The sequence below is a fragment of the Piliocolobus tephrosceles genome, chromosome 10, assembly GCF_002776525.5.
Source record: "Piliocolobus tephrosceles isolate RC106 chromosome 10, ASM277652v3, whole genome shotgun sequence".
NCBI classification, from domain to species: Eukaryota; Metazoa; Chordata; class Mammalia; order Primates; family Cercopithecidae; genus Piliocolobus; species Piliocolobus tephrosceles.
This window is the reverse complement of record NC_045443.1, coordinates 48,911,036-48,935,413: the sequence shown is the minus strand read 5'-3', so window position 1 is coordinate 48,935,413 and position 24,378 is coordinate 48,911,036. Positions and strand designations below refer to the sequence as shown.

At 39.9% G+C, this 24,378-nt stretch overlaps 1 protein-coding gene and 1 pseudogene across 2 annotated transcripts in view; one reads left to right on the top strand and one right to left on the bottom strand.

Annotated features, from left to right (window-relative positions):
• The window catches only part of SCN8A (sodium voltage-gated channel alpha subunit 8), a 213,384-nt gene that overhangs the window by 76,713 nt on the left and 112,293 nt on the right, over window positions 1-24,378 (bottom strand). Inside the window, exons 10-12 of one of the 2 annotated variants that reach the window (XM_023211079.2) lie at window positions 22,117-22,323; window positions 21,025-21,318; window positions 4,439-4,801 (exon numbers count right to left, since the gene is read on the bottom strand). In XM_023211079.2, the coding sequence (XP_023066847.2) occupies window positions 4,439-4,801; window positions 21,025-21,318; window positions 22,117-22,323 (864 nt within the window). Of the gene's footprint in view, window positions 1-4,405; window positions 4,802-21,024; window positions 21,319-22,116; window positions 22,324-24,378 lie in introns of both variants that reach the window. The other variant, XM_031936307.1, reaches the window with a different exon arrangement.
• LOC111541985 lies at window positions 13,417-15,304 on the top strand (annotated as a pseudogene).

Genomic DNA, 24,378 nt, shown 5'->3' with positions numbered 1-24,378 from the left:
ACATGATTTCTCAATTGCATGTGATTTCTGGATTGCCAGTAGCAATGAGTGAAGAGCAACGATTCTCATCTACTTTTCCAGCTCAGAGATGGAGATGCAGGAAAAAGTTCCTTTATCCTCTGCTTCAGCAAAAAGCAAGGGTGAAATTCCAAAATGATCACAAAATCTCAACACTCAATCACAACTGAATAACTAATGAAGATATAAAATAATTTTTGATGAGGCTATCTAATGAAGTGATGTCTGAACGTCTTTTTTTCTTATAGCCTATTTCTTAACTTAAGCCTGAAGGAAAAATATAGATTTGGCATAGCCTAAGCCAGAATATTGTGTGAGACCAGTGTGTGCACTATTAGGGGCTCCTGTGCCACTCTATGAAGCATGAGTATACATGACTGGAAGCATTCTAATTGCTCAGGCTAATCCTTGGCTGCAGATGCATCCAAAGTGTTTGCTAGTAACAATCACTACATCCTAGCCCAAAGAGGTATTAATTTTCATCTGGCTTGGGCTTCCAGTTAATTTAAGAGATATTAAACAATTAGAATCTCTTTAAATTTATAATTAAATTTATAATACTGAGTAATATAAAATTATTAATATACTGTGTCCTTCTAAAATAAGTGACTGTTTTTCCCACTTTCTAAAGGAGCTAATATTTAAGGTGTCAGGAAGTTCCTTTTGGTATCAGAGAGACCTTGGTTTAAGGTCCAATTCCCCAAGTCACTAGAGTGCTCTCTGAGTCTCATCTGCTAATAGGATAAAACCACCTACTGAATGAAGTGATTATAAGAATAAAATGAGATAATGTATATAAAGTACTCAGCATAGTATAAGAAGAACTCAATATATGATGGCTACAATCATTATGCCTACCACAGAAAACCAGAAAGGACAGAAAAGTATAAGGAAGAAAAAGTCAATAATTTCTTCTCTCAAAGGCAACCACTGTTAACTTTCGGCTGGTCATCTTTTTTCTCTATGTACTTTGTCTTTATATAATTTGGTATCACACCACACAAACTATATGCATCATGTTTTGCTGTTTTCTTCCTTTGGGCCTATTAATGTAACTTAGGCATTTTCCCACACCATTAACAACCAGCCATAACAGTTTCTTTATGGCTTCTAATAACATAAATAAATACATAAATAAAAATAGTTTTTCCTAGTTATGAGGCCCTTGGGAATGATATGGTCTTGCCTACCTCATATGCCTGCCACTGTGACCTCCTGGCCTTGGGAATTCTCAAGTCCATCACCATCCTCGCTTGAGGTCACTACAGAGAACCTCCTAAGTGTTTATTATAGGGTACTGGGTATGTAGGTCCCCCAGCCCAAAGGCAGACCTTTACAGACCACAGTGTAAAGCAGTACAGAAAGCCTTACATTCCACAGCCATCTGCTTCACTGACTCTCAATTTTTCTCCCACACAGTGTAACAGAAGATGCTAAAAAAACAAAAACAAAACCCCCAAACCTGATCATCTCTCTTCAGCTGAAGTTTAAGCTCCTTCTTCCTGAATACCTTCTCTAATACCTTTCTGGTCAGAGAAAAGGCAAGCTACATTATTTGGCTTAAATATTTTTAAAAACTGCCAGTATATCAAAATTCAGTTTGGTTCTAAACATTTGAATTGCCCCAATTCTACTGCCCATGTTGATCCATCCTTCATTTGTCATTGATATTATCTCATTTTTTTCAGAGAACATAATTATCTAATTGTGGAGATCAAAATTTATCCCTGTTCACAGAATTAGTGAAAATCAAATAAAAATTAAATGTAAAGATAAGTATCTCTAACATTTATTTTGGCCAACTATCTGGAGCTACTTTTTTTTTTTTTTTTTTTTTTTCTTTTTTGAGACAGAGTCTTGCTCTTCTTGCCTAGGCTGGAGTGCAATGGCGCAATCTTGGCTCATTACAGCCTCCGCCTCCTAGGTTCAAGCGATTCTCATGCCTTGGGTTCCCGATTAGCTGGGATTACAGGCACACACCACCACGCCTGGCTAATTTTTGTATTTTTAGTAGAGATGGAGGTTTTGCCATGTGGGCCAGGCTGGTCTCAAACCCTGCACCTCAGGTGATCTGCCCACCTCAGCCTCCTAAAGTGCTGGGATTACAGGCGTGAGCCACCATGCCCAGGCCACTGTTTATTATTGTTATAAAAAGTGAAAGATTTATACGATCTGAAGAGAAACCAGAGAATTATTATTGTTCTTACTGTTGCTGATCTTAAATAAATAGGTTTCCAGAAGAGCAACGGCCAAGTGTCTAGGCAGAGAACAAATTAAAATTAACTGGCACACAGAAAATTAGGGTCTCTAAGGGGTCTGAGATTCGGGCTCTATCAGTGATGAGCTGTAAGACCCAAAGGAACACAAATTCTCTGAACCTACTCCCTGTCTGAAAAACAGAAATATTAATCTTCACTTAGTCACCCTTACAGATTTTTTTTTTTTTTAAGATGGAGTCTCACTCTGTTGCCCAGGCTGGAGTGCAGCGGCGCAATCTTGGCTCACTGCAAACTCCCCCTCCCAGGTTCAAGTGATTCTCCTGCCTCAGCCTCCTACATCTGGCTAATTTTTTATATTTTTAGTACAGATGGGGTTTCACGCATGTTGGCCAGGCTTGTCTCAAATTCCTGGCCTCAAGCAATCTACCCGCCTTGACCTCCCAAGGTGCTGGGATTACCAGCGTGAGCCACCACGCCCAGCCCAGAATTTTTATTTAGGACAAATTAAATAATGCATGTAAGAGTAATTTGTAGCTTATAAAAAGCTATACAAACCTAAGAGGGAGAGTATTTTTGCTTTATTTTATTTAATTTTTGATACAGTCTCACTCTGTCACTCAGGCTGAAGTGTAGCGATCATAGCTCATTGTAACCTCAAACTCTTGGGCTCACGTGATCCTCTTGCCTCAGCATCCCAAGTAGCTGGGACTATAGGCACATGCCACCATGCCTGGCCAATGTTTTTTATTTTTATTTTTTGTACAAACAGGGTCTCACTGTGTTGCCAAGCTTGTCTCCAACTCCTGGTTTCAAGTGATCCTCTTTCCTTAGCCTCCCAAAGTGCTGGGATTACAGGTGTGAGCCACTGTGCCTGGCTGTATTTTGCTTTTAAATAAAAGGGAAGGGTGAGACTAGACAATCCCAAACACATACTAATTGCCTTTTGATATTTTATCTATACATTCAATAATTACCCTAAAATGCTTAAAAATAGATAATTCTGAAAAACTTTATCCATGATTGTCCAGTTTTCCTCCATACATGCATCATGCTAATTAAAGGATTGGCTATCTTCATGCTGTGTTAGAAGAAACTGAAGTGTTAAGAACGAAATAGACTAACATGCTATCTCAATGAGCTTATACCAGCTGAAGAGGGACTGAGGAAAGTTAGAAATTAGAGGTATGAAGGATTAGGATCACTGAGGTTATAAGAATTTAAAAGTAAAAAAAGGTATAAACAGCTTAGAATTTAAAGAAATGTTAGGAGATAGCTCTTCCCAAAGAGGGGCACCATTATCCAAACCTCTAGATAACTGATTTTGTGAAGCTATTATATGCAACTCCTCCAGAGCCTGACATTTGATTACATTTAAAATTCATCTTTTGCTTCCCTTTTCCTTCCTCCCCCATATACAATGTGTTCTTGCCCCAACCTCCCACTTTTTCCTCCTTTATTTCAATTTCAATCCCTTTTAAAAGTCCGGGTCCAGTTCCCTATTGGCCTCTTTAACCTCTCCTTGCCTGGCTCTGCTGGTACACACCTCCCACCCTGACATCACATGAGCATTCCTCTTTAGAAAAAGCACATCTCATTCTTGCAGAAGAGACTTAGAACATTATTCAAAACTCAGTTACTTTTTTGAAGTTTAAAGGATAAGATCTCTAAATTCCAAGCTGTTTCTCTAGGAGGGTAGAAGACGTGGGGGAAGAGAAGCAATGGTAGTTCCAAACCGGCTCAGACTTGGTCATTGGTGGTGGCTCGATGGCATTCTCATTCCATCCGGGCAGGCTCCGGGGCCAGAGGCATTCAGTCAAAGCAGATGGGAGGAGGGAAACACAGGCACACAGACTTGCAAAGATAAAGATGGACAGAAAGAAAACGGTAAAATAAAGGAAGGAGTTGATAGGAGAAAAGGAATGTCAACCAAGGAGGGAAGATGGGGAAAATAGAGCAAAGAATAAAGGAGAAGACAGGGCGAGTAATAGGGGGAGGGAGGACTGAAGAGAGAAATAGAAGTAGACCAGGAAGAACACAGAAATGGCTGTGGTCTTAACAGGAGTGGGGTCCAGACAGACCAACTGGGATGGGCAGAGCAGGGAAAGAGGAGGGGAAAGGGCTGGGGAGACTGCCATGCCTAGCCTCGATCTATTTTTGTTCTTCCTTACACTGTCATCGGTAGCTGCCTTATCAATTTTCACCTCTGGCAGGAGACGCCCGCCGATGTGGGAGCCAGGGCCGCCGATGAGAGACACCACGCCGTTGCAGTCCACCGTGCTGTTGCGTTTCACGCTGCGCCGCAGGCTGGGGAAGATGCGCGAGGAGCGGCTGCCCTGGCTGTAGCCGCTGTAGCCGCTGTAGCTGCTCCGGCGCTCGCGGGCCCGGATGGGGATGAAGAGGGAGTCCCGGCGGCCCTCGCTCTCCTCCACTGTGCTGTGCTCATCATCCGCGAACTCATTCTCGGAGCCCGGGTCTCGGAATCGCCCAGGTCCCCTGAAACTGAAGATGCTGCTCTTGCTGTTGTGGCGAGAAAGGAAGGGCGAGCCTGGGATGCTGAGCAGTGACTGCAGGCGCAGAAAGGGAAAGAGAGAGGGAGGGGAAATGAGACGGGAGTGGACCTTTATATCCAGCAAAGTGGTTAGGTTCCCAGCCGGCCCCACCCTCGCAGTCCTGTGATCAGAACACAAGTGTGTCCAGAAAGCACTTGTGCATGTTGACTGCTACAGTTCATCACCCATTGTTACTTACCTGTGCTTGACCAGTTATGGATGCAAAACGTTTACCCACTGTTCTTGCATGCCTCACTAAGACGCTTTTATCTCATGTTAGACGCAACTTATCCAGGGAGAAGCACATGGCTGTTTATTTCTTTTTACCATGGGCTCAGAGGAGGTGTCTTTAACTTAAGTTAGTCTATGCCACACTGGGCAAAAAGACGGAATTTATTTATTATTTTATATATATATAACAATAAATAAATATTATATATATATAGCTGGAGTTTTGCTCTTGTGGCCCAGACCAGAGTGCAATGGCACTATCTTGGCTCACTGCAACCTCCAACTCCCGGGTTCAAGCGATTCTCCTGCCTCAGCTGCCCGATTAGCTGGGATTACAGATGTCCACCACCACACCCCAGCTAATTTCTGTATTTTTAGTACAAGACAGGGTTTTGCCATGTTGGCCAGGCTGGTCTCGAACTCCTGACCTCAGGTGATCCACCCGCCTCGGCCTCCCAAAGTGCTGGGATTACAGGCATGAGCCACCGCTCCTGACCAAAAAGACATAATTTAAAATGTGCTTGTATCATTTGCCATTCTCTCCAAGTACATGTCTTGGTCAAATACTACTACAAGAGTGGCCTTCAAGCCTTTTAGTTCAGTTGAAAATTATGTATGCCCCCTCCCACTGCATTTTATTTATCTATTTATTTATTTTTCCTTTTCTTTTTTATTTTTTATTTTAAGTTAAAATATTTTTTAATTTTATTATTTTTTATATTTATACACTTATTTATTATTTTATTATTATTACTTTAATAATCAAACTATTTTATTATTATACTTTAAGTTCTAGGGTACATGTGCACAATGTGCAGGTTTGTTACATATGTATACATGTGCCATGGTGCTGCACCCACTAACTCGTCATTTACATTAGGTATTTCTCCTAATGCTATCCTTCCCCCTGTCCCCAACCCACCTCAGGCCCGGGTGTGTGCTGTTCCCCACCCTATGTCCAAGTGTTCTCATTGTTCAATTCCCACCTATGAGTGAGAACATGCAGTGTTTGGTTTTCTGTCCTTGTGATAGTTTGCTCAGAATGATGGTTTCTAGCTTCATCCATGTCCCTACAAAGGACATTAACTCATCCTTTTTTATGGTTGCATAGTATTCTATCCACCCCATTTTAAACATATTTTTTCATCAAAAGTTTACATAGTTGTAAACTATATAATTCTCAAACAGCTGTAAGTTATATAATGTCCAACACTGACATTTTTAAATAAACTCTTCTTTACCATAAAGTTTATGGTAAATAAATTTATTTAAAGAATTCTTTAGCACAATTTTTTTCTTATTTATTCTTCTCCTTCAATTTCATACTTCCTTTCCATATTCCCTAGGGAATTTTATTCAAATGTACACTTTTATGTTTTAATGTATTTTACTGCTCACCCTTGAATTTACTTCTCTATGTTGCCCAGGCTGATCTCAAACTCCTGGGTTCAAGTGATCCTCTTGCCTTGGCCTCCCAAAGTGCTGGGATTACAGGAGTGAGGCACCATGCCCAGCCTGTTAATACTTTTGATGTTAACACTGGAAGGGCCATGAGGCTCCTGTTTTAACATTTCTGCCTTTATCTTTTTGTTGGCTACGATTCTAACAAATTATACAAAAAATTATAAATAAACTGTACTTAATATTTAAAAATTTTCTATGACCATGAGTCTTTAAGACATTTAAAAAATTCTCCTGGATTGAGTTTTTATTAATATTCTTATGAATACAGCTGATCAAGCTATACAAATATATTACACATTTTATAGGTAATAGGCTTAAGAAAGAAAATTGTATTAAAATGCATTTCTTAATAAGATGGATGAGATTTTCTTTTCAACTGGTGTTTAAATATTTGTTGGTAGTATTACTTATTATTAGAATGAGACATGGCTCAACATCAATCCTCCCCACCTTTCTAATAATCGATTTTATGTGCTAAAACCTTATTCACATAAATATTATCTTGGAATGGAAAAACTTTGTTATAGTAATGTCACTCAATTCTTTGGACTCCTTCCAAGTTATATACCAAAAGTATATAGCAAATTGTCAGCAAAATTTATTGTAATAATCTATTGGCTGGCAATTAAGTCTTTTTTCAATTTTACTGAAAGCAAAGAACTGAAAACTCAATTTGCCAAAAGATTTGTTACTTATACACATTCCCTTTCTTGATTCCTGAGGACATCAAAAAAGCTTTATTATTTACTAATAATTGTGTGGGTTATTCTCATATGAGTTACTCTTGTATTTAAAAGAAGCTCGTTTAACCCAACAGATGGTTGAAATAATCAAAATATTATTAATGTCTTTCCATCACTGCCAACATTTGTTTTTTAATATGATTTTATCTTATCACATGATTTAAATATATTTTTATCAAAATCTACCTTAAAGTCACAGATTTAGCTCATTTCTGAGAATGTTCAACCACATGATCTAATGAGCAGTCAGTCCTCAATGTCAAAGCAATTGGCTAAATTGCTTTAGATTTATTTTCATTTGAAAAAGTATGATCCCATTTTTCACTATTAATAAATGTATTAGTATGTATTGCAAGGGCAACAATCTCCTGAAATTAAAACATCTCAACATCCCCAGTTATAATTCCGTTTCACTCTTAACAGAAATATGTAAAATAGATAAATTCAGAAAAATCTTACAATAGATTTAAGGTTCCTGGACTAAAGAAAACTTTGTAGACATTAATATTTTCAATTGTCCTTCTGTTTGGCATTCCAAAGATTTACATACCTTAGGGCAATGCACCACATAAGATTTGGGATGATAGAGGCATGCCTTCCTTTTGTAAAGTGGGAGGGAGAAGGGTATGAAGAGGGAAAAGGGAAAGGCAGATGGTGTGATTTTGGACCACAGGACTGATCTGAGGCACAGGTATATATAAATTAAAGATCTAGAAACTGGGTTCCTTAAAACTGTGCTAGGCAAGTCTTCAGGTGCCCCAAGGGGATGCAACCCCAATTTGAGGAACATTGTTTTGAGAGAAACAAACTTGACAAATGATTGCCCTTAGACAATCTTCCTTAATTTTTTTTTTTTTTTTTTTTCTTTTTAAGACAGAGTCTCACTCTTTCACTCAGGTTGGAGTGCAGTGGTGCGATCTTGGCTCACTGCAACCTCCACCCCCATGGGCTCAAGCAATTCTCCTCCTCAGCCTCCTGAGAAGCTGGGATTACAGGCGCCCACCAACATGCCCAGCTAATTTTTGTATTTTTAGTAGAGACGGGGTTTCACCATGTTGGCCAGGCTGGTCTCTAACACCTGACCTCAGGTGATCCACCCGCCTTGGCCTCCCAAAGTGCTGGGGTTAAAGGCGTGAGCCACTGTGCCTGACCATAATTTTTAATTATAAGAGATTTTTGTCTTAGAGGTTAGGACTTAACCCTCTTATAAAATGATTGGGCTGTTAAGATTCTTTGTGGTCTGAGACTATGACAATGTAGTGCATATATTACGGGTGCTAAAGAAACCTTTCTTGATATTTCTTTTTTTCTTCTTTGGAGACAGGGTCTCACTCTTTCCCCAGGCTAGAATACAGTGGTATGATCATAGCTCACTGCATACTCCTGCCTCAGCCTTCCAAGTAGCTAGGACTACAGGCATGTGCCACCACGCCTGGCTAATTAAAAAAAATTTTTTTTTTAAAATACAGATGGGGTCTCTATGTTGTCCAGACTGATCTTGAACTCCTGGGTTCAGTGATCCTCCTGCCTTGGCCTCCTAAAGTGCTGGGATTGTAGGAGTGAGGCACCGTGCCCAGCCTGTTAATACTTTAGATGCTAACACTGGAAGGGCCTTGGGGCTCCTCTTTAACATTTCTGCCCTTATCTTTTTGTTGGCTACAATTCCATTTCTGGGTCTATACTTCAGTTCCTGTCTCTTCCTGTAATGTACAAAGCCCCTGTCCCCAGATTGGTATATTTTCTTTGGATAATTCTAGTTGCATACTCCATTCTCTCACCTGTGTCTTTCACTTGTTATGTAGGCTTTTCCTGCTTTGGCTTTAAGCAACCCATGAACTTCTAAGGCAATAAATGAATTTGATCACTGGGGACCACATCAAGAAAAGCACTAATCGTAGACAATTTTATACAAATGTCATTGCTAGATACACGCCATATGCTATATATAGGTCTCTAGAAAACAGGATTATCCTGACTTTTTTTGTTCTTCTACCTCATCCTTGTACCAGAGAGGAGGAGCTACATTGGTTAGATTCCAGAATGTTGACTGAGCCTCATTTATGAGTAGACGTTGTCACTGTGTGTTAAAAGGACACATACACTGTGTGGTAAAGGAGCACATAACAGAGGAAGCCCTTGCCTGTTCTTCTTCCATGTTGCTGGATTGGTAAGCTTACTATTCTTCTTACATATATCTTTGGACACCCCCACTGAATCACTGATTCATTCCCCGGAACCAGCTCTACTCGGCGTGATTCACAGGCAGTTAGTACATGACTTGTTATTGGTCTGCAATGAGACAAGTAAGGAAACTGAGAGGGGCATTTAGAAATTTTTATGACAATCAGACACAGTCATAACATCTAAGAATGTGATGATTTTTCTAGAAATTGATTGTTATTATATTTTACAATAGTATCAATTCATGAAGAATTGGGAAAAACAGAAATGAGTCCTTTACCACAGGCAGCTTGAGAAACACTGCTCTAAACAATGTGGCTGGCCAGAAGATGGTGTCTTAAAATGTACTTGGGATTTTGTTTTAATCAGATCACAGTAAGGTGACAGAGGCAACTGCCTTTGAAAGAAGAGCTCGTTACTTCAGTTCCCAAGAGGAGTGGGCTTGCCATGCCATGGAGGGCCATATGGGGAAATATAAGTGTTGGTCAGGAGGCAGAAGGAGTGAGGGGGGAAGTTTAGCCTGAGCCTGTGGTTTCCCAAGGAAGGAAGCGATGAGGCAGGATAGGTAAGTCTGAGCAAATTTAGGATTGGGGAGTTTGAATAATTTTGGAAGTCTCTGGCCTACAGAGGTGGTAACTACTTGTCTGGTATCTGGCTCTGGGGTGATTTAGGACAGGGAAATACTGGCTTAGTGAGTGAGTTAGATAAAGGAGGTAGTTGGGAATGTGGGCTTTGGACTGGTTGACCTGCATATGAAAAACATGTTTGAAGGCAAGTGTAACATAGAACACTGAGGTTCAGGGTACAAGCCCAGGTGTTAATAACCTGTGACTTGGGCACATATATCTCTCTTGAGGGCATCACTGGGAAGAAATATGGCCGGGACAACCAGGACTCAGGTACTCATGGCCCTTTTGCTAAACGCCACTATCACCTTTAACACTATCACACCGTCCTAAAAATGGCATTCAAGACCCTCCCAGCTTTGACTCTAATCTACTTATTCTACTTTATTTTTCACTGTTTTCTCATACACCTTACCATGCAGCCACCCTGCCGCACGTCTTTATTTCCTCTGCTTCCAGTGCACACTCCATTTTCAGCTGGGGAAATCCTCTCAGCTCTCCATGACCCAGTCCTTCTGCTTCTTCCTCTACTAACTTCCTTAATCTTTCCATAGCACCAAACCCCCTTTCAGAATATTTATGCTCTACTTTATTTTTTATTTTTTTCTTCAAGACAGGGTCTCACTCTGTTGCCTGGGCTGGAGTGCAATAGTGCAATCACTCACTGCAGCCTCATCCTCCTGGGCGCAAGTGATCCTCTCACCTCAGCCTTCCAAGTGGCTGGAACCATAGCTATGTGCCACACCATGTGGTATGTGCCACACCACGCCTGGCTAATTTTTATAGTTTTTGTAGATACGGGGTTTCGCCACATTGCCCAGGCTGGTCTCAAATTCCTGGGCTAAAGCAGTCCTCCTGCCTTGGCCTCCCAAAGTGCTGAGATTATAGGCGTGAGCCACTGTACCTAGCTTATGCTCTACTTTTTACAACAGTTCTTCATACACATGTTCTATCTCTCATTTTTAACCAACTACAAACTCCTTAAGGGCACATTGACTGATTCATCCTTATATCTCCTAGAGTGCTTTGTACATAGTAACTACAACGTTTAACTTAATTAACATGCATTTAGATTAGGTACTGCAGCTTAGCCACCCATTTTAGGGTTGTTCCACACCTGCGCTGGGTCACTGCTTCACTTCTCACAGCAAGCTAAACTACACTGAATTCATAACTCTGCCTTAGGTCAATGCTGGGTGCTGATACTATCTGGTACATTAGGTCTTAACATTAGGAAAGAGGTTTTGTGTATTTTATATAATATAAAATTAAATTTTATATTTTATATTATAAAATAGATTTTATAATCTATTAAAATCTATAGATTATAGATTGCAGTGCAGTGGTGCAATCTTGGCTCGCTGAAACCTCTGCCTCCCAGGTTCAAGCCTCCCAGGTTCCCATGCCTCAGCCGCAAGTGATCTGGCCTCAAGTGATCTGCCCACCTCAGCCTCCCAAAGTGCCAGGATTACAGGTGTGAGCCACTGTGCCTGGACAAAATTTAATTTTATTTAACCAAATACCTATTATGGGCTAAGTGTTGTGGATACAGTGGTGAACAAGATATACGACATGGTCCCTGCCCTCTTGAAACTTGGAGGCCAGGAAGAAATATATACTCCATGAGATCTAATACATCAGCCTATTCTTAACCTTGAGGATAGTGATAAGGATGATAAGACAGTGATGAGGGTCATGACCAATTTGGTGAACCTATGAACACTTAAAAATCAGGATCCTAAGATCCATAATACAAGGAAAAACTGTTCTATTATTTTCTAATTCCTTGTTTCACTCTTTGCAAAAGAGTAGTTCTGCAATGAACAAATGTGAAAGGGGTAAAGGTGACTTGCCCCATTTCTCCTTGTACCCAGGATCCAATCCTGATTTAGGGCATTCCCTAAGGAGCTACATCCTGAGGGCTGAAACCCCAACCCCTCCCCAGTCTCAATTTTCCCAGACTAGAGGTTTTCAGTGATGACTCAGGATCCATGGCTCTATTAAATCCTGGGATCCTGTGTAGTTTATGAGATGAGTAGGCCTTACTTCCTCTTTTCAAAATCTTCCTGTCAACCAACCAGGAGCTTTTAGTCTTCTTCAGGCAGTCACAGTTAAACTATAAAATTCCAACTTAGGTTTAGATGTTTGCTTGGGAGAATGGCTCTGGGATGTTCTGGATTTGAGGGTGTAACTTTCGCATTCCACAGAAAAATTATCTCTAGGGATCATAGGGGATACACGTAAATTGTCTGTCAAGATGAGGCTTACAATGACTGAGATGTCTAGAATGTGATGAAGGAGTGATTTTACATATTCTATTTCCATGCCATATTTCACTTTTGCTTTCTAGTATAACAGTGGTTCTTAAAGTGTGGTCTGGAGACCCCAGAGGTCCCTGAGACCTTTTAAGGAAGGCTCACGAGGTCAAAATTCTTTCCTAATAATACTGAGATGATATGTGCTTTTATCACTCATCTTCTCATAAGCACAGTGACACTGGGAGCCTGACAGCTTCATAATATTTAAATCGTTTTCTGATGAGATTGGTGGTAATAATAAACATAGTTTTAAAATCTCATGTGTATTTGGAAGACTTGCATAAACTCAGGAAATGAAAATTTCTCAAATGATCAATGCATGATGCTAGAAATCATTCATGGGTTAAAGATCTATGACACAAAATGGAGCAAGGGATTTTACTATAACAGAGTACAAAGTTACTGATACAGTTTCCATGTCACAACTAACTGTTTAAAAAATTGTCACTGTTAAGTTTTGGAACAGCATCAAGGAGGACCATTCACAATTATCTGAAAAGGTTATTAAAATATTCCTCCCTTTTCCAACTATATATCTGTATGAAACTTGATTTTCTTCAAATACTTTAACCAAAGAAAATCATACTGCAACAAATTGAATACATGCATAAGCCAGTATGATATTTCAACTGTTTTCTATTATACTACAGATTAAAGAGATTTGCAGAAATGTAATATAAAAAAAAAATCTTTTTTTTGTTTTGGAAAATAGTTCCTTTTTCTTAAAAATATATAATTTGTGTTAATCATGTAATGGGTTTACCATTACTATATTTTAAAAATTAGTAAATAAATATTTTTTAATTTTTTAAATTATAATTTCTAATATGAGAAATTAAAAGCACATTTTGAAAAGGTTTTTAGGTACATATGTACCTAAAATTTTTAAGAAGATAAAGGGGTCCTAAGACCAGAAAGTTTGAAAACTGCTGCAATAGAGCAATTAAAATACTTTGAAAAAATAGGCTCAACTTAATACTTATAAACTGCCCTGAGCCTTAAAAATATAGAGAAATAGGTAGGAGATGGGGGAGCAGGAGATGTCTCAAGAAGAACTCAGGCTCAAAATGGAGGTAAAACCGCCGCCTGGTCGCCCCCAGCCCGACTCTGGCCATCGCCGTCGCCGCCGGTGGGAAGAGGGCCATGATGCAAAGGAACCAGAGCAGTTGAGAGAACTGTTTATTGGTGGTCTGAACTTTGAAACTACAGATGATAGTTTAAGAGAACATTTTGAGAAATGGGCCACACTCACAGATTGTGTGGTAATGAGAGACCCCCAAACAAAACGTTCCAGGGGCTTTGGTTTTGTGATTTATTCTTGTGTTGAAGAGGTGGATGCAGCAATGTGTGCTTGACCACACAAGGCTGATGGGCATATAGTGGAACCAAAGAGAGCTGTTTCTAGAGAGGATTCTTTTTTTCTTTTTAATATATTTTATTTTATTTTTTAAGTTCTAGGGTACATGTGCACAACGTGCAGGTTTGTTACATATGTACACATGTGCCGTGTTAGTGTGCTGCACCCATTAACTTGTCATTTACATTAGGTATATCTCCTAATGCTATCCCTCCCCACTCTCCCGACCCCACAGTAGGCCCCGGTGTGTGATGTTCCCCTTCCTGTGTCCAAGTGTTTTCATTGTTCACTTCCCACCTATGAGTGAGAACATGCGGTGTTTGGTTTTTTGTCCTTGTGATAGTTTGCTGAGAATGATGGTTTCCAGCTTCATCCATGTCCCAAAAAAGGACATGAACTCATCTTTTTTTATGGCTGCATAGTATTCCATGGTGTATATGTGCCACATTTTCTTAATCCAGTCTATCAGGGATGGACATTTGGGTTGGTTCTGAGTCTTTGCTATTGTGAATAGTGCCGCAATAAACATACGTGTGCATGTGTCTTTATAGCAGCATGATTTATAATTCTTTGGGTATAGACCCAGTAATGGGATGGCTGGGTCAAATGGTATTTCTAGTTCTAGATCCTTGAGGAATCACCACACTGTCTTTCACAACAGTTGAACTAGTTTACAGTCCCACCAACAGTGTAAAAGTGTTCCTATTTCTAGCGAGGATTATTTAAAGTCTGATGCCCATCTAACAGTGAAGAAAATTTTTTTTGGTGGTATTACAGAAGATACAGAAGAATATAATTTGAGAGACTACTTTGAAAAGTATGGCAAGATTGAAACCACAGAAATTATGGAGACAGGCAGAGTGGAAAAAAGAGAGGATTTGCTTTTGTAATTTTTGATGATCACGATACAGTTGATAAAATTGTTGTTCAGAAACACCACACTATTAATGGGCACAATTGTGAAGTGAAAAAGGCCCTTTCTAAACAAGAGATGCAGTCTGCTGGATCACAGAGAGGTCGTGGAGGTGGATCTGGCAATTTTAAGGGTCACGGAGTAAACTTTGGAGGTGGTGGAGGTAATTTTGGCCGTGGTGGAAACTTTGGTGGAAGAGGAGGCTATGGTGGTAGAGGTGGTGACAGCAGAGGTAGTTATGGAGGAGGTGATGGTGGATATAATGGATTTGGAAGTGACAGTGGCAACTATGGAGGTGGTCCTGGTTATAGTAGTAGAGGGGGCTATGGTGGTGGCGGACCAGGATATGGAAACCAAGGTGGTGAATATGGTAGCGGTGGTGGAGGATAGGATGGTTCCAATGAAAGAGGAAATTTTGGTGGTCGTAACTATGGTGGTGGTGGGAACTATAATGATTTTGGAAATTGTAGTGGACAACAGCAATCAAATTATGGACCCATGAAAGGGGGCAGTTTTGGTGGAAGAAGCTCGGGCAGTCCCTGTGGTGGTGGTTATGGATCTGGTGGTGGAAGGGGTGGATATGGTAGCAGAAGGTTCTAAAAACAGCAGAAAAGGGCTACAGTTCTTAGCAGGAGAGACAGTGAGGAGTTGTCAGGAAAGCTGCAGGTTACTTTGAGACAGCCGTCCCAAATGCATTAGAGGAACTGTAAAAATCTGCCACAGAAGGAAGGATGATCCATAGTCAGAGAAGTTACTGCAGCTTAAACAGGAAACCCTTCTTGTTCAGGACTGTCATAGCCACAGTTTGCACAAAGTGCAGCTGTTGATTAATGCCATGTAGTGTCAATTAGAGGTACATTCCTGAGGTCTTTTATCTGTTGTAGCTTTGTCTTTTTCTTTTTCTTTTCATTACATCAGGTATATTGCCCTGTAAATTGCGGTAGTGGTACCAGGAATAAAAAAATAAGGAATTTTTAACTTTTCAATATTGTGTAGTTCAGTTTTTTTACATTTTAGTATAGAAACTTAAACAAAATGCAGTTTTGAAGGTGTTTCCTTATGAGTTAACAAGTAAAGATCATTGTTAATTACTATTTTGTATGAATTTTGCTAAAGTTAACTGTAAAGAAACACCTGCTGACTTGCAGTTTAAGGGGAATCTTATTCGTCCAATTTCCAAACCGTGATATGAATGGGCACTGACATGCGGAGAGAATAAATAATTTGTGTGCTTGCAATGTGTGTTTTAGATAAATAGGATTGAGTATTTAAATTAGCATTTGTGAATTTAATAGCATTACAATTACCTTGAAATGAAAAGAATCTCAAAATTTCAAAAAAAAAAAAAAGAACTCAGAAGCTATGGAAATAAAATAAACTGACACATAACTGAACTATGTTGTCAGAAAACTGAAGCCACACTCACTATTAAGCTAACAGAAGAAATGATCATGCATGTGTGTAGGAGTAAAGAAGGGGTGGTTAGGAGCACAGGCGCTGGAGTTGGATGAACCTGGGTTCAAATCTTGGCTTGAACACTTACTAGTTATATAACCTTCTATAACTAGTTATAGTTATAAGTTAATCTTTCTAGGCCTTGATTTCTTCAGTCACTCTTCCAGAGAAACTTCAGGAAAGTCCTGGGACAAAGAATACTACTATCCCTTGGAGCATCTAAGCTAGTCTTGGCAGTCAGCCTTGGCCTCTAGGAATTTACTATTTTTTTGAATGGAGAAATTAGACTAAGTGAATATTTTCATGCAAAGCAGGACATCTCAAAAGCCTGGTTTTATTTTTTGCTGTAAGGAGCAATCAGTGCACCTTTGTACTAAAGCCTATAGAAAAATCAGAAACCATTCAATACGAAAGTGTTAACAGCACTAAGGTATTCATAGCTCAGTGAGTCTCTCAAGACAAGGGTAAACTGACAACAAAGCTACTATCATACTTTCCCCAAAAGAGGCTGAACTAGAAGAAAGGAGAGGTGAAGGTGAGACAGAGATGGCTTCAGGCTATAAAGAAGTCTCAGAAAGGGTTAAATCAAATTTCTGACAGTCTTGCATTCATTTGTCTGACAATATCTAGCCATGTGCTAAGAAGCAGACCTTGACTTTAACACTTTATTTAAGAGAGAAGAGGATATGAACATAAATAAATATGTACACAGAGTATATGTAGAGTACTTTCTATATGTAGAGTAAAAAGCAACAAATAAAGAGGTATATATAAAACATAACAGAAAGGTAAAATGAAGATTTCCAACTAGAAAACAGGAGAGTCAGGGAAGGTTTCTTGAAAGGAAGATATCAAGAATAACTATGATGTGGAAATTCAAAGACAGAAAAATAGGGCATTTAATTTTGATTGTTTTGTTTGTTTTTGTTTTTCTGGAGACAGGGTCTTGTTCTGTTGCCCAAGCTGGAGTGTAGTGGTAAGATCACAGCTCACTGTAGCTTCAACTTCCTGTGCTCAAGCGATCTTCCCACCTCAGACTCCTGAGTAGCTGGGGCTATAGGCATGTGCCACCACGCCCGGCCAATATTTTAATTTTTGGTAGAGACAGGCGTCTCTCTATGTTGCCCAGGGTGGTCTTGAACTCTTTGTCTCAAATGATTCTTTCACCTTGGCCTCCCAAAGTGCTGGGATTACAGGTGTGAGCCACTGTGCTGGCCAACAGGACATTTTAGAGAGGGTGTTTCTTGAGCAAACCACAGAGGGTAGAAAACAAACATCATATATGAGAAATATCTAGTAGCTCATTCTGGTTTAGGTATAGGGTGCTTGATAGGGCACAGAGACTGGAGAATGAACACATAGGTTGTGTCCGTACTAAGGGGATGGGGAAATACTATGAATTCCAGGCTAAGGAGTTGGGACTTAATTAGTAAATAGAATGAATCTAATTAGGGGAATTCCCTCTCCCATTCTTCTTAAAAACTATTCTAAACTGTCAGTATTTTCTTTAAACCTCCAAACACAACCTCTCATTCCCTTCAATAAGATGTTTAATTCCCTACATTATCAAAAAACTAATTCATTTTTTGCAGAGACAGAGGTCTCACTATGTTGCCCAGGCTGGTCTCAAACTCCTTGATTTTTAATTCCTGACATTATCGAAAAACTAAACTGTCAGGGGTTATCCTCCTCAACTTCCTACTCCTTTTCTACAAATTTATCCACCTCATCCTTCCCTGTTTTCTTAAGGTTTCAGGGAATCAGGGTCCCTTTTCCGTTAAAAACTACATCTATTTTGGTATCTTCCAAGATTGTGCTCTATCTATTCTGTTTCATTTTCTAATGCGTCTCCTTTTTCTGTTTTTTTTTTTTTTTTCTTCCACAGATTATAAACATGCTTAAACCCACACTCTTTAAAGAAGCAGGGATGAGAAGTCTATACTCATTGTCTCCACTCCCCACTTAACATGGCATCCTTCCTTAATCTGGACTAAAACATGTCTTTAAAGTCCTCAATGACTTTATATTGCCAAATCCAATGGACACTTTCAGTTCTGACCTCACTAAGCATCTCTGTTAAATTTCAATCCATTGATCACTGCCCTGCCTTCTCCAACATCGCTACTGTCCTGACTTCACTGAACTCTTGGCCTTCTCAGCTCCTCCAACACTGTTTATCTGTTTTCTTTCCTGAATTCCATCTCCTATGCTGGTGAACAGCAATGGTCATGTCTTTGGCTCACTGTTCTTCCAACTGACACATTCTCTTTGAGTAATCTCCCCAAGTCTCACGGTTTCAATCACCACCTCTCAGCTCAGGACCTCTTGCCTGAGCTATCATTTGCCTATCCTTGTCTAAAAAAAACTCTACTTGGTTATCCAACAAATAATTCAAACTTTGGATGTCTAAACTGGCATATGCTTCCCTTCTAAACCTAGATGGTCCTTTTTTTCTTATTGCTCCCTCACCAACACACACATACACTACCTAATTCCTGTCTATCCTTTAAGCTTCAGTTCAGAAATGTACCTTTCCCAGAAACTCTTTACTGAATCTCCATGTTGGGATAGATCTGTGCTTTTCTAACACCCCCAGCATATCTCAATTATGGAATAATATGTGCTACTACATAATTTTTTAGTGTATTTGGCTGTCTCACTGTACTGTAAGCTCTCTAGGGTACAGGTGATGTTTTAATCACCTTTTAAGTCCTAGGACCTAGCACAATCCTTGATATGTAGTAGGTACTCCATAAATGCCTACTACATGAATGATGAGAAGTGCATTTTAGGACGTGATCTGTTGACAGTATATAAAATACAAAGGAGAAGGAGAAAGACTAGAGAAAACAAAACTGCAGTGGACAAACGCAGTAGAACAAAATAATGTAACCGTAAAGCCAAAACTAAGATAAGGCTAAGGAATGGAAAGAAAGGGATGGACATGAGGGATTTTGCTCATCCCCTGAAATGAGTAAGACTGGCAAAACACTGAACTGGAAAGTGAGAGATGCAAGTGGGAAAATGAATCATCTCTGGGAAAAAAGAAAAGACACTGGATATACTGCCATAAACAGTAACTATAATCTATTCTATACCTACCAACTTTCTAGCATTTCTTTAAAATGGGAAATTAAATGGCCTAAGAATTGGATTTTGGTAGTGTTCTCTGAAATCCAAAAATACCTATCTATGTGATGACATCTATAGTAACAGAATGCTCAACAATTACCCTAAGTCTTCTCTTCTCTTTTTTGCTTAGTTTCCTTATTTATCAACGTTGGGAAAAACTGGAGGCTTTCAATCTACCATAGGCTAACTTATCAGTGTGATACTATATATCCAGAATAATTTATCAGTAGAACTTGCCATGCTCAAATAAGATGTCCTGTTTCATGACTCCTATTATTATTGTCCCCTATAATTAAATGCAATTCTTCAACAGAGATGTTTGAGCTAAATTCTGATGCTTAGAGGAGAAACGCTCTCCCTGATGTTTTAGAATATGAAGATTGCTGGTGTGACATATACTTTACTGCCAAGCAAGTCTGCCAAAGGTGATCACATAGTCTAGGGTTGGTTTCTACATCAGAGAAGGGAGGGCAGGATTAGAATGAAGAATGTTCCAAATGTGCTGGTAACACTTCCTCCCAGAGGAGAACAATATGGAGCTTAGTGAGGTAGAAACGAGGATGCAGGGATGGGCCTGGAAAATATAGGGCCAAAGGGGAAAATAAAAATCAAGTGGGATTAGAAAAACCAGATTTTTTTAGGCTTATTGAGCCAATGTAAAGAGTTTACCTGTTGTGGGAATGCACACTAGTATAACCAGTTTGGAGACGAGTATGGAGGCTCCTCAAAAAACTAAAAATAGAATTACCATATAATCCAGTTGTGATAGTTAATACTGAGTGTCAACTTGATTGCATTGAAGGATGCAAAATATTGATCTGTGTCTGTGAGGTGTGTTGCCAAAGGAGATTAACAGTTGAGTCAGTGGTCTGGGAAAGGCAGACCCACCCTTAATGTGGTAGGCACCATCTAATTGGTTGCCAGTGAAAATAAAGCGGGCACAAAAACATAAAAAGGTGAGACTGGCCTAGCCTCCCAGCCTACATCTTTCCTCCATGCTGGATGCTTCCTGTCCTTGAACATCCGACTCCAAGCTCTTCCGTTTTGGGACTCAGATTGGTTCTCCTTGCTCCTCAGGTTTGCAGACAGCCTACTGTGGGACCTTGTGATTGCGTAAGTTAATAATAAACTCCCCTTTATATATATATATATACACGTATACACACACACACACACACACACACACACACACACACAAATAAGATATATAAATATATCCTGTTAGTTCTATCCTTCTAGAGAACCCAGACTAATACACCAGCAATTTCATTATGGGGTATATAACCAAAAGCAATTTCATTATGGGGTATATAACCAAAAGAAAGTCAGTCAATATATTAGAGATATTTACTCTCCCATGTTTATTGTAGTACTATTTACAATAGACAAAATATGAAATCAACCTAAGTGCCCATCAACAGATAAATGGATAAAGAAAATGTGGTATATTTACATTATGGAATACTATTCAGCCATAAAAAGAATGAAATCCTATCATTTGCAGCAACATAGATGGAACTAGAGGTTATGATGTTCAGTGAAATAAGCCAAGCACAGAAAGACAAATATAGCATGTTCTCACTCATATGTGGGAGCTAAAAAAGTGGATCTCTTGAAGGTAGAGAGTAGACTGGTGATTACTAGAGGCCAGGAAGAGGAGGGGATAGAGGGGATGAAAGAGGAAAAAGAAGAATATAATTGTACTGAACACTGAACTGTACACTTAAAATGGTAAAGATGGTATAATACATACATACACAGTTTACCTTAATAAAAAATACATTTTTGGAAAAGGTATAGAAAAAAAGAAGAGTTTACCTGATTCATGATGGAAAATTTCCTCCCTATTCTGTTGTCTGGCAACCGAAAGGCCTTCCTTCTCATGCCATCTTCTGACTCTGACTTAAACACCTTCTCAGGATCCCCTTTCTCCTCTCCTTCAGAGAGTTCCTTTTGCTTCCTCTTCTTTCTCCTGTTACGTCTTTCCTTTGCACTCTTTGAGCTGAGTTTAGAGATTTCAGAAGAGCTCCGAGGGGAGCCCCCTCCTTCTTCACCTTCTTCCTCTATGGCATCTTCTGAGACAGTTCCTGCTGAAGTAGCCATCGCAGCAGCCTAGGAAAGAAGCCACAGCAGGGAAGCCAGATCAGGGCAATTAGCTGGAGCCACCCAAGGCCAACCAGTTAGTACAGAACATTTCCCTACCTAGGGGAAAGGAGGAAAAAAGGAGGCGGGAAACCTAGACTGTTAGAGGGTTTCTGTGTATTCCAGCACACAGTCCTAAGTGAACAGAGCAGAACCCAGTGGGGAGAACTTTGGGAGTTATTCTCTTGAGTATTTCAGACAAGGACTTGGCTGCTGCCTTGGTACCAGAGGATCCCTTCTGAGCAAGTCTGGAAATGAATGCTAAGTAACATTATATATTATGGGTCTTAAAAATGTATAAATACATGTATATCTAGATAAGGATTAGAAAGTTAAGTGTTAAGGTGATGAGATCACAAATGTCTTTCAAGTTTTACTTTAATATTTTGCCTGTATCTTCTTTTAAATTAGAAATAAGACTTTTTATGACCACAGGAATCTTAACATTTTTCCCAAGAAAAAGAATATGCTTATGTGAAACACTATATAAACCACCCTGGTCACTTTTTTCTTCCCAGTCATCATGGCAGTTGCACATTGAACAGTTGAGAAATTCAACAAAAGATGATATGAACAAACAATTTGGCCGTTAAGACAAATTGAATAATTGGATCAACCATCTGCAGTTGTTACTTGGGTTATTTTCATCAGACCAATGACCTCTATTTGAAAATATGCCTAGAAAAGATCAACTGCAGTGAAAATCAGATGGGGCCTTAGTCACCATGATCTGGCAGGAAGGTCTATTGCAAAGAATTAATCACCAACCTGTGCCTCTTCCTGTTGCTTCTTAAGTTGCTCCAACATTGCTTTAAATTCAGCCTCTTTTTGTTCTGCCTCTTCCAGTGTTGCCTGATTCTGTTCTTCATAAGCCATGGCCACCACAGCCAAGATCAAGTTCACCAGATAGAAAGAACCCACAAAGATGACCAAGACGAAGAAGATCATGTATGTTTTCCCAGCTGCTCGTAAGGTCTGCAAAGACAAAGGCCATTTTCTGAGTCACTCGTACCAAATGAACCAGGCTGAAACAGCTAATGGGCCGAGTTCCTCTGTAAGGGCACTATTTGCATTTTGAACAGGACTGTGTTTCCTTGTGCAGTACTCCTTCCTATTGTGGGCACTCAGTATTCCCAATGGTTGAATGGTTTCACTTATCCTCAACTCACATTAAATGGCAGTAGTTATCTCCCAACCACTGTGAGAAAAAAATCCTCTCTCATTTTTCTAAATATTCCCTATGTACTCCTTTCATAAAAAAAAAAGTTTGATTTTGGGCTAAGACAAGTATAAAGAAAAGAATACAAGACTGCAGCTTATTTATCTACTGGTCCTCAAATAGCATTAACAGACATATTGTTTCTCTGAAATCAGGTCCAAGTTGCAAGAAATGCCATCTTTTTTTTTTTTTGAGATGGAGTGTCACACTATCACCTGAGCTGGAGTGAAATGGCACAATCTCGGCTCACTACAACCTCTGCCTCCCGGGTTCAAGCGATTCTCCTGCCTCAGCCTCCCGAGTAGCTGGGATTACAGGTGCCCACCACCATGCCCAGCTAATTTTTTGTATTTTTAGTAGAGATGGGGTTTCACTATGTTGGCCAGGCTGGTCTTGAACTCCTGACCTCGTGATCCACCTGCCTCGGCCTCCCAAAGTACTGGGATTACAGGTGTGAGCCACCGTACCCGGCCCCATCTTTTTGTTTTTGTTTTTGTTTTTTTTTAGACGGAGTCTTGCTCTGTCACCCAGGCTGGAGTGTAGTGGCATGATCTCGGCTCACTGCAACCTCCACCTCCCAGGTTCAAGCAATTCTCCCACCTCAGCCTCCCGAGTAGCTGGGATTACAGGCATGTGCCACCATACCTGGCTAATTTTTGTATTTTTAGTAGAGGTGCGGTTTCACCATGTTTGCCAGGTTGGTCTCGAACTCCTGGCCTCAAGTGATCCACCCGCCTTGGCCTCCCAAAGTGTTGGGATTATAGGCATCAGCCACTGCGTCTGGCCAGGAAATCCCCATCTTGAGGGACGCCCTTCCTTATTCTTTTGCAATAGGATGAGTTTTAAAAGGATATGACAATATGACATAAAGGACAGTAGGGAAGAAAAAAAAGGCAGAAGGAAACTAGGTTTTAGATTATGTACATGCAACCCACTATTACAGAGTTTTCATCTTTATTCTGTTAACCGCAAAATGGGCCAGGTGCGGTGGCTTGCACCTGTAATCCCAGCATTTTGGGAGGCCAAGACAGGCGGATCACCTGAGGTCAAGAGTTCGAGACCAGCCTGGCCAACCAACATGGTGAAACCCTGTATCTATTAAAAATACAAAAACTAGCTGGGTGTGGTGGCTCATGCCTGTAATCCCAGCTACTTGGGAGGCGGAGTCAGGAGAACTGTTTGAACCCACGAGGCGGAGGTTGCAGTGAGCTGAGATTGTGCCATTGCACTCCAGCCTGGGCGACACAGCAAAACTCTGTATCAAAAAAAAAAAAGAAAGAAAGAAACAGCATGAATCACAAATATTTCACGAGAAACACTGAACCTGAGGGAACTCTAGGCTGTCCAACAGAAAGGTAAGAATTAACTCAAGAGATTTGAAATAGAAACTTCCCTTAAAAGAGGTTTCTTCATGCCTGAGGGGACATGTTTTTCATTTTCAAAGTAACTGGTATCACCAAATGACAAACAGAAAACAATGGACTGTCATAAAATTTCTAAGCTGTAAGACCCTTAGGAATCACTTACACTAACTTCATTACAACCAGCAAAGTTAAATGACTTGTCCAGAGTCACCAGTGTAGCCCAACAGAATGTTACTGACCTTATTTTTATCTATACAGCCTGCTTCAACAAGTCCAAATGTGTTACAAATCTCAAAAATGTTGATATATTTATACTCCAAGGTCCTTATGGAAATTCCATCTATATAGTGCCTTGCACAAAGAGGTGTTTAATATTTCTTAAACAGAAGCCCTAATGGTGTAATCCCAGCACTTTGGGAGGCCACAGTGGGAGGGTCACTTGAGGCC